This window comes from Aedes albopictus, chromosome 2, assembly GCF_035046485.1.
Source record: "Aedes albopictus strain Foshan chromosome 2, AalbF5, whole genome shotgun sequence".
Classification (NCBI taxonomy): Eukaryota; Metazoa; Arthropoda; class Insecta; order Diptera; family Culicidae; genus Aedes; species Aedes albopictus.
The window spans coordinates 196,892,041-196,901,868 of NC_085137.1; the positions used below are offsets into that span (position 1 = coordinate 196,892,041).

A 9,828-nucleotide genomic window follows, 5' to 3' on the forward strand; every position below is an offset into this window, starting at 1 on the left:
AGAATCCCTGAAGGAATCCCAAGAGAAATTCTTGACAAAATCCCTAGGAAAATCGCTAGATTTAATCATCAGTAGGTTGGCTCCAAGGGTACGTTTTCTTCCATTTGGGAAATTCGTGCCTTCCGTAGATTAATTCATGGATTAATGCACGGAGATGAATTATTGTAGAAGTATCTACAGAATTCTCTGTATACATCACTAGGGGAGATCCTGTAGAAATTACTTAATAAAGTCCTAAAGGAATACCAGCAAGAATTTCTGAAGGAATCTCAACAGGAGTTCCTGAAGGAATCCCTGAGGATATCATACTTAGGAAGAATGCATGAACAATTCTTAGGGAAATATCTGAAAGGGTTCTAATAGAAATTTCCAGAAAATTTCTTGGAGGAACTCCAGCAGAAGTTCCTGGACTATCAAAGCAGATATATGTGGAAAAATCTCAGCGGGACGACTTCAAGGAATCGCTAGGAAAATCCCTGGATAAATCCACGTAGCAATTGTGGGAGGAATTATTGGAGAAATCCTTAGAGAAACCCCTAGATACATAGCTGTAGGAGTTCATGCAGAAATTTTTGGAAAAAAATCCTGCAGGAATATCAGCAAACATTTTGGAGGAATCCTAGCAGGAGTTCCTGAACGACTATCAAGAAAAAACTTCTGGAGAAAACAGAATGCGTGGAAAAATCATAAAGAGACACATCTGAACGAATCGTTATAAAATCTCCAAAAGAATTCCTTTTAAAACCTCCGGCGATTTTGGACACGAATGCCAACTTTTTTGGTAAAGTGTCTTTAATAAAATATAATAATAATAATAACCTCCGGCGATTCTTGTAGAAACACCTGCAAAATACTTACTATAAATCAAGCATAAATTGTTGAAGGAATCGCCGCAATAATTTCTGTGGGAATACCTAGAATACCGTAAGACACAGAGAAACAGACGTCACATTCTGCTCGCTTTCCAGAAGAAATTAAGAAGAATAGTCTTTAACCCTTTGGAGCCGGTGGGACATCATGTATATGACCCCGGCGTTGAAACCGATCATAGAAACTTGTTCGAAACCAGCGATATTGCGGCCATACTAGCAAAACACTCCGGCTCCAAAGAGTTAAGCTCATATAGCCATCAAGCGCACACGCAATCAGCTAAACCATTTGGCGAGTTTGATTCCCGGTAAGCCCAGAATCCGTTTCATAATCAACATTTATTTAACTACCATGTGTATAAAATATCTTCACACACGATATACACCCCAAGTAACAATCCTAATTCTATTTGGTTTTATTTGTTTTTATCATAGTTTTATCGGAACATTGCATATTCTAGTTGATCTTATCGGAGTTTCAGCTGAGCACAACTATTCTTCGTCAATATGTGGTTTTAAAAACACCCCCAAGAATACTTGAGGTTCAGTTCATAAAACCATAAACACAACAAGAACTGTTGAACTTATTTTCAGTTTTATAAGGTTCTTGTAGTTATCTTCAATCATTCGTTCTTGATCAAGAGCAACTGTTCTCGCATAAGAACAGTTTGGTACATGAAAAATACAAGAAAAAACTCAAGCATCGGATTTTGATTCTCATCGTTCCATTATTGCTGCGAATCAAGAACACCCACCCGGAAACCCAACCGCGACGCGGTGCAGTGTCAAGTTCCTACGGTTGCAGCATCCGAAATGAGGTGGGTATGGTCTTCCAGGACGTCGATTCCCGTGCAATCGGGGTTCCAATCATCGATCTTCAAAATCAACAACTACTTATCTGTTGGAAGTGCTGACCGGAGGAATGAGGCACTGCACCGCATCAAGGCCGGTTATCGAAACAGGTCTGCCTGGTTGGCAACGGTACCGGACTGATAATTAAATTCATCGGACGGGATTCACAAAATCCACCGCGGTGCGATAATTTATTGTTTGTTTACAATTTGGCGTACATGATTTATGACGTTCTTGGTGGAGTTTGCATAAACCTACATCAAGAACGTTATAAACCTGAGTTTTCTTGAGTAATACTTATTACCCTTGCATAAGATGAAATAAATTTAAGACGTTCTTGATGGAGGCCAACCAGGCTGCATTGAGAACGTTATAAATCCTAGTGTTCTTGAGTTATGCTTTTAGCTCTGGCATGAGTTGAAAGAAATTTAAGACGATCTTATGGTGATGTTGATTGAAACCATCGATAATGGACCGACCACCAGCCTAGATTTCAACAGAAGCCATGTTGAGAAAACTCATGAGAAATGTTCGCATGACCAGGAATAATATTTTTAAATATTTTATTAGTGCGTTATAATGGAAGCGCGTTGCAATTTTTGGAAGTATCTTGCAACATATATACGATGAATTTTGCTTGGCATTTGGCATCCTTGTTACACCACGGAAATATTTCCAATTTGTGTAATAAATTAATCCCGATTACAATAATGTGTCATTTTCATTGTGTTTTTAATTTCAATTTAATTCACCAAACTTTTCTGTCGACATAAAAGCTGCATCAGCAACAACACTTACAAATTTATTATCGTTTTATCGTGCACTTGAAGAACTCTACAAGGAGAGAGCAATTCGCCTTGAGGACAACTTGGGAAGTACAACAAGTTTTAAGAGAAATTTAAAAACAACTCTCCAAGAGCATCTTAGGATGGGCCTCTTTGGTCTTATGGCGGGTTTATGGTTGAGTTGATGTCGTTTTGCAGAGCAATTTGGTTTATGCATGGTTTTAAAGAACAGGTGTTGAAGAATACTTCAAAAGCATTATAAAATTAATTTTGTTACTTGGGACATGCAAAATAAACATTGGCTGTGGGGGATCTCAGTTAAAATTTTTAATAGTTCCCATAAAATACTAAGCTGAGGAGCAGGCTGTGTCCCAATTGGAACGTTACGCCAACAAGAGAGAGAACTGGAATCTTTTAGCAATTTAAAACAATATTGCATTAAAACATTGGCTAGAGTTGGGTCCTTAAATGGCATAAATGTGTTAGTTTGCAAAAAAAGTTTGGCTGTTTTCAAAAGATACACGAGTTTTGTTCATTGCGTAATTTTTCTATAACGCCTAAAGACATCAACTGCATTAATGTTGATTATAAAATTGAAATTCTGGATGAAAAACACAGTTATTTTTCTACTTCAAAAAAGGCTGACAAAATCGGGTCAAAAAGCTGACAAAATCGGGGGTAGACAAAATCGGGGGTAGACAAAATCGGGGGTAGACAAAATCGGGGGCTGACAAAATCGGGTCCCCACTGTACTTCACCGATCTGTCCTATTCCTCTAGAACTTTCTCCAAGAATTTCTCCTAGAATCCCTCCAGAAATTTCTCTTGGAGTTTCTCTAGGAATTTCTTTTGAAATTTCAACAGGGATTCCTTGAGGAATTCACCTTTGGTTTCCTACAGGAATTTCTTTAGCAAATTCACCACGAATTGCTTTAGGGATTCATTTTTAAATTCCTCCGGACATTTCTTTTTAAATACTCCCCAGCAATTGGTTCAGGGATTCCGTAAGGTGAATTTCAGGATTTCTCCAGGATCTAGAAATTTCTTCAGTTTTTTTTTTCTGAAATTCCTCGAGCGATTTCTCCTTCAAGGATTCCTCCACGAAAATATTCAGAAATTTGTTCTCAAACTTTCTTAGGGATTTCATCAGGAACTTATTCAGATATCTCTGCAGAAACAACTTCTGGGATTTCTCTGGGATTCCTCCATGAATACCTTCAGGGATTTTCATTGATTTTCTTCGGGGATTTTTTTTTCTCCTTCAAGGATTCCTCCACAAAAGCGTTCTGGGCTTTCTATAGGAACTCTTTCGGGGAGTCTTCTTAAAATTCATCAGCCACTTCCTCAGGAAGTCATTTAGGAGGTCCTTCAGGAACTCCTTTAGAAAATCCGTCACAGGTTTCTCGTGGAACTCATTCAAGGATTCCTCTAGATGTTTCTTCATGGATTGCTACAGAAATACCTTCGGAGACATTTCTCTTGGAATTGCTGGAGATTTTACCTGAAATTGCTTTTGAGATTTTTCCAGGAACTACTCCGCAGACTGCTCCGGAAACTCTTTCGGGAGTTCCTCAGGAACTCCCTTAAGGAGTTCCATCCAGAATTCTTCCAGAAGTTCTTTGAAAGTTCCACATGAAGTTTATCCAGCGATTCCACCTAAAATTTATTTTCTGACTTCTCTAGGAGTTCCAGCAGAGATTTCTCTAGGAGTTTCTTCTGTGATGCTTCCCAGAATTCCTTATAATATGGTTCTTTTTGAAGTTTCATCAGAATTTCCTCCAGGATCATTTTCCAGGGATTCTTGCATGAGATCCTTCAGGAATTCTTTAGCGAATTCCTCCTGGAGTACACTCTAAGACTTTTCTACGAAAATTCCTTAATCCTTCAATTTCCTCGGGGATTGCTACGAGATTTATTTCGAGAGAAATTTTCTCTAGGTAAGCTCAGCTTACCTGTGGCATTCGGCTTTTGAGCGATCCATATCCTGTGCGACTGCTCGAGGGTTAACAGAATTGTTATATTGGACACGAATGTCAACTTATTTGGTAGTGTCTTTAATAAAATATAATAATAATTTGTATTTGTATTTACTTAGTAAAACGTAAGCCTTTAGTTTAACACTTTTTGTTAGGTCAAGGAAATAGTGTTGTAATTTAATAATAATAAAAGAATTGTAATTTTATTGTTAACGTAACGTGAACTGATTAGCATTGCCATTTTTAGGGTCATGGAGTTTTAAACAAAAACTTTGCAAGTTTAAAAAAACAACTTTTATAACCTTAAAAGGATTCGATCCTTCAGAACAAAGAAAAAAATAAACAAAATATTTTTGTGTTTCGGATGTTTTCCGTAAATAATTTACATTAAAACATTTACGTAAAATAGCAATATTCTTACGTGGACTTGAGGCTGATGATCTTCACCCGGGGCATCTGATCCTTGGCCAGTGGGGCAACGTAGTTTACGTCCGATCGCGAATGGTACAGTAGGCCGTTGTCCGGTGTGCTGATGAAGCTGTTCTGCCGGAACCAGGCCTGCATGTTTGGCACCACAAAACCATCCATTCCGACTTCCATCGTCGCTTTCCGGCACAAACAAAACACTTGCCAACGAGTTTTCAGGAAGCACAAAACACCTGTATCACTTTTGCAGCTGAGAAGCCAAAAAAACGGTTGGAACTCTGGGAGATTCAAGAAATCAAAACGCACCTTCACTGAACGTCCGTCAACTTGCATGCACGCACGATGTGTTTCTTTCGTTTCTTTTGTTTTGTTTTTGTTCGGCGGTAAACTCGTCGTAGCGGTGTAATCGATGAAACCGAAAATGTCACACGAGCCGCCAGCGGCGGAAGAAAACTGGAGCAACATTTGGAAAGCGCCTAATGAGCCATTACGAAGTGACAACAATAGGCCTTTTCATTTGTCGTCTAAAATCAGCTGATTTTTCGGGCCTTTGACAGTTCTCCTATGAAAATGACAGTTTAGCGTTTGCGCCTTTGTTCGGCGGTTGTAAACAGTGGCATACACGAACCTGTCAGCTGAAAAGGCCCATGTTGTTGATGATGATATTGGTTTTCACGGGTTATTGGACGCTACCTCCTGACAAAATTCATTCATAAAATCGGCTCGTAAAATGGACTATAGGATTAATCGATTATTGGCAACATAAACTAAAATTGGGTTTAGTGAATAATATTGTATTTTTTACGAATATTCAGACTTTCGTGACGAAATTGAAATCGCCAGAAAATCGTACAAATCTGTCATCTCCGACAGCTTTTCGCTTTCGACCCACGATTCAGGCGAAATTATCGCGGTTTGTTACACTCAGCCAAATAACCTTAAGATTTCCATAAGGCCCAACTTATGAAACGGCCTTTAAATAATTCATAATGATTCGGATAAATTTCATATGGTCACTCTATGACGTAAAATCGCCCCACAGCTTGGCTTTTATTGATGTTTAGCAACTTGGTATTCTCAAGCGTCGGTAGCCGTGTGGATAAAACACGGGCTCGGTGATCTCGGCGTTCATGGATCGAATCCAGTCTACATCATTTTAAGATTTTTTTGTTCTTTTCATAAGCCTATCTTATGAAATTTGTCATAGCAAGCACGATCAATTTTCATAAGGTATTCTTATGTCATCCATAAGAATTAGTTATAGCAAATTTTCATAAGGTATTTCGATGAATTTCGCTAATATTTTTCGCTGAGTGTATGACAACAAGATCAGCTGGTGGTTGCCGAACAATGACGATGAACGTAAACACCGGATGTCCAGCTGATTTTGTTGTGTAAACATGATCAGCTGGTGGACCGAGAACAATGAGAGAAATGTGTAAACATACACTCAAATTATTCGACTGATAGAATCTAAGTGCGCTAAGCGCATAGACTGCCGGCGAGAGAGAGAATCGCTCGTTTATGTGCAAGTGATAAAATCTATAAGTAAGACACATGATTTTTATTATTACTAAAATATATTCCAAGTGCAACAATATAACAAGTAACCTTTCGCACATAAAATTTAAAAGAAAGCAAACAGATAAGAAACCATAATGGCGCGCACAGGAGACGAATGTTTTGCACGAACGCGTGCTGTCGGATTCAATGACCGACCGAAATAATGGATATACTCAAGGGTAAGTACATAATTCGTTCTTTAAAATATGTTTGGTGCTCACAGTGAGTGAATTCCTATTGCAGCATCAGGATCGATCGCTTCACTAACGGTGAAAAGTGGCGAACTTTGCAACCGAAATAGTTTAGCTCCGTCATGCCAACACCAGCATCCGGTGGTTCCCCCAAAGTGCTGAAGGAACGGTGGAGTCCACGACGGGATCACTTAACCCTCTTCGTGTACAGCAGCTTAAATATCTGGTATTATTCATGGAATAAAGTAAGCTCGGTTGCAAATTATTAAAATCTAGATTGAGTTTAAATAAGGGCGAAAGTAACATGAGAGAGTTCTCTTCATCGACTCTCTCTTCTGCAAATTAAAGTGACAAGATGCAAGTATTGTTGAACTTTTTGGTCATAAATCGCTAGGTTGCGATGCAATCTAGCGTCTAAGTGTAAAAAAATTCGATTGAATTTGCATCTTGTCACTTTAATTTGCAGAAGAGAGAGTCGATGAAGAGAACTCTCTCATGTTACTTTCGCCCTTATTTAAACTCAATCTAGAAATATTGCATTTATTTAAGTTTCGCAGCCAATCCCACCTGAAAATGGTTTTGTTATTCGATCCAATATAACCCATACCCTGAACGATTGAAAACCGAAAGCGACGCACATAAATTCTATCATGATTGAATCGATAATGATTCAACAGCGCTGCACATAGTTTTCAAGTGTAAAAGCAACTGGTCTTAATCTAAGTGCAGAACTATTAAATTTAATATCTAGATTGAGTTTAAATAAGGGCGAAAGTAACATGAGAGAGTTCTCTTCATCGACTCTCTCTTCTGCAAATTAAAGTGACAAGATGCAAATTCAGTCGAACTTTTTTACACTTAGACGCTAGATTGCATCGCAATCTTTCGTTTAAGTGTAAAAAAGTTTAATGAAACTTGCATCTTGTCACTTTAATTTGAAGAAGAGAGAGTCGATGAAGAGAACTCTCTCATGTTACTTTCGCCCTTATTTAAACTCAATCTAGATATGTTTTTTTATTCTGAGTGTAGAGCTTGCTGACGTTTATTCGCATCTCTCTTTCAAGCATGCAGGAGGGATAGGATTTGTTTTCATCGAGAAACCTTTCCTGATGACAACAAATCCTATTCCGCCTGCATGTTTGAAAGAGAAAGGTGAATAAACGTCAGCAAGCTCTATTAAGACGGCCGGCGAAATCTGTCATATTATATCGGGCGAGTTGCTAAAGCCCGGCAGCAGAGAGCGACAGCGAAATCGAAAGCGAAATAGGAGAACGACGAAATTTATTGCACTAGAGTCTAAGTGAAAAAAAAATCGCAATAATATTAATAGATCGACTCTATCTTCTGAAAAATTAGAGTGACAAGATGCAAGTATGGTTGCAGTTTTTGGTCATAAATCGCTAGGTTGCGATGCAATCTAGCGTATAAGTGTCAAAAAGTTCGATTGAATTTGCATCTTGTCACTTAAATTTGCAGAAGAGAGAGTCGATGAAGAGAACTCTCTCATGTTACTTTCGCCCTTTTTTGAACTCAATCTAGAACTCTCTCATGTTACTTTCGCCCTGTTTACTCAATCCACATTTAGGGTCTGTGTCAATTGGCGAATTAAAATTAATTTTCACTTAAACTTGACAGTTCGATAATTATTTCCTTGGGAAAACTGTCAAATTTAAGTGTTGAACTGTCAAATTTAAGTAAAAATTAATTTTAATTCGCCAATTGACACAGACCCTTAAGGTTTTTTTTGGACTTGACCCTGCACACTGAAATAAATTTTGTTGTGGAAACTACCGATTCCATAGTAAAATTACTAACCGTACCTATGATTCTCAACCGACAACAAAATCTGTTAAGGTAACTGAAATATGCTTGAAATTACAATGCATTGTAGTAAATTCAACTAAAAGCATAGTCGTCTCAACAACAAAACATTGTTAATTTTTCCAGGACACGCATTTTACAACACAGTATGGTTAAAAATACAATGCTCACTTGTTAAATTAAGATTACTTTTGGTTATGTTAACTGCACTGCTTGTTAAGTTGACAGTGTTTTAGTGGAATTAACTGGGAATTGTTGTCGGTTGAGAATCATAGGTACGGTTAGTAATTTTACTATGGAATCGGTAGTTTCCACAACAAAATTTATTTCAGTGCATGCAGCTCTGTTCTGCGCAAAATCGATCAAACTCATCTTTTTCTCGCGTTACACCGCCATGAGCCTTTGCACGAATCTGGCCTACTGCTCACTCCCACAGAAAATATGAAAACAGCGCGCACAGCAAAAGTCAAATTTGACTTTTACTGTGCGCGCTGTTTCCAAATGTTCTGTGGGAGTGAGCAGGACAGGGCAAATTCGTGCAGAGGCTCATATCCAAACCTCTGTCTGTCTGTCTCTGTCTGTCATTCAAGAAATCCGCGGACTCGCGAATTCGAACTCGAACGGCGACGGTGAAGCTCCCGCAGTCGCAAGCTTCCAGTCGGGTTTTTATCTTCGTGTCATCAAGACGTGATTTTGTACGTGCGCGCGCGTTGTTGTTTGTGGTGTTTGATTGAAAGTCTTTCTCACTCTCTCATCAGCAAAGAGCCATCAACCGAAATCAGTGTGGGAAAGAAAGTCATCCCTGTTGTGACCTTTTCTCTCCTGTACTAAGTGTGTGTAGACTGACTGACTCGGCACTCGTGCGATCCTTTTCATACTCGCGTACATTCCGCGGATTCGATCGAAAAACTCGGTGGATGAGGTTTTAGTTTTCGCGATTCGTGAATATTGTGTGTAAAATAGTAAAAAGTGACAAAATTGCGTTGGCTTCTTATCAACTGCCCGTTTGGATTATTAGGTACGTTTGTTAATCCGTCCTGGATATAGCGGTAAACGTTGTACAAATGGAGGATGGTATCGTGTACCAGATCGATTACGAGACGGAACAAAAGATGGGGATGATGGGGACACTTTCTCCCGCACGTTCGATTTTTTTTCCGCTTTACTTTTCGAAATTGCCCAGCGAGAGGTATTGCATAAATTAGGCTAAACTTGAAAAGGCAATGTCAACGCAGCAGCAGCAGCGCTTTGTAATATCGATGGCGGAATTTACATTTTCATATCATTTTGGAATAGAAGACGGCGACGGACAACGGTAAAGCAACGATCGAATGTTGCGTTTTCAC

The 9,828-nt window shown here is 38.8% G+C and overlaps 2 protein-coding genes across 4 annotated transcripts in view; one reads left to right on the forward strand and one right to left on the reverse strand.

Annotated features, from left to right (window-relative positions):
- The window catches only part of LOC109429400 (protein rigor mortis), a 37,479-nt gene extending 32,137 nt beyond the window's left edge, over nucleotides 1-5,342 (reverse strand). Inside the window, exons 1-2 of one of the 2 annotated variants that reach the window (XM_029868935.2) lie at nucleotides 5,214-5,342; nucleotides 4,903-5,157 (exon numbers count right to left, since the gene is read on the reverse strand). In XM_029868935.2, coding sequence (XP_029724795.2) covers nucleotides 4,903-5,081 — 179 coding nt within the window. In that variant the 5' untranslated portion in view covers nucleotides 5,082-5,157; nucleotides 5,214-5,342. Of the gene's footprint in view, nucleotides 1-4,902 lie in introns of both variants that reach the window. The other variant, XM_029868934.2, reaches the window with a different exon arrangement.
- A 3,787-nt stretch (nucleotides 5,343-9,129) lies between these two features.
- Nucleotides 9,130-9,828, forward strand: part of LOC109425132 (ATP-citrate synthase) — a 68,339-nt gene continuing 67,640 nt past the window's right edge. For both annotated transcript variants that reach the window (XM_019700358.3, XM_062850959.1), the window contains exon 1: nucleotides 9,130-9,500. The gene's annotated coding sequence lies outside the window, so the exon portion shown is untranslated. The remainder of the gene's footprint in view (nucleotides 9,501-9,828) is intronic.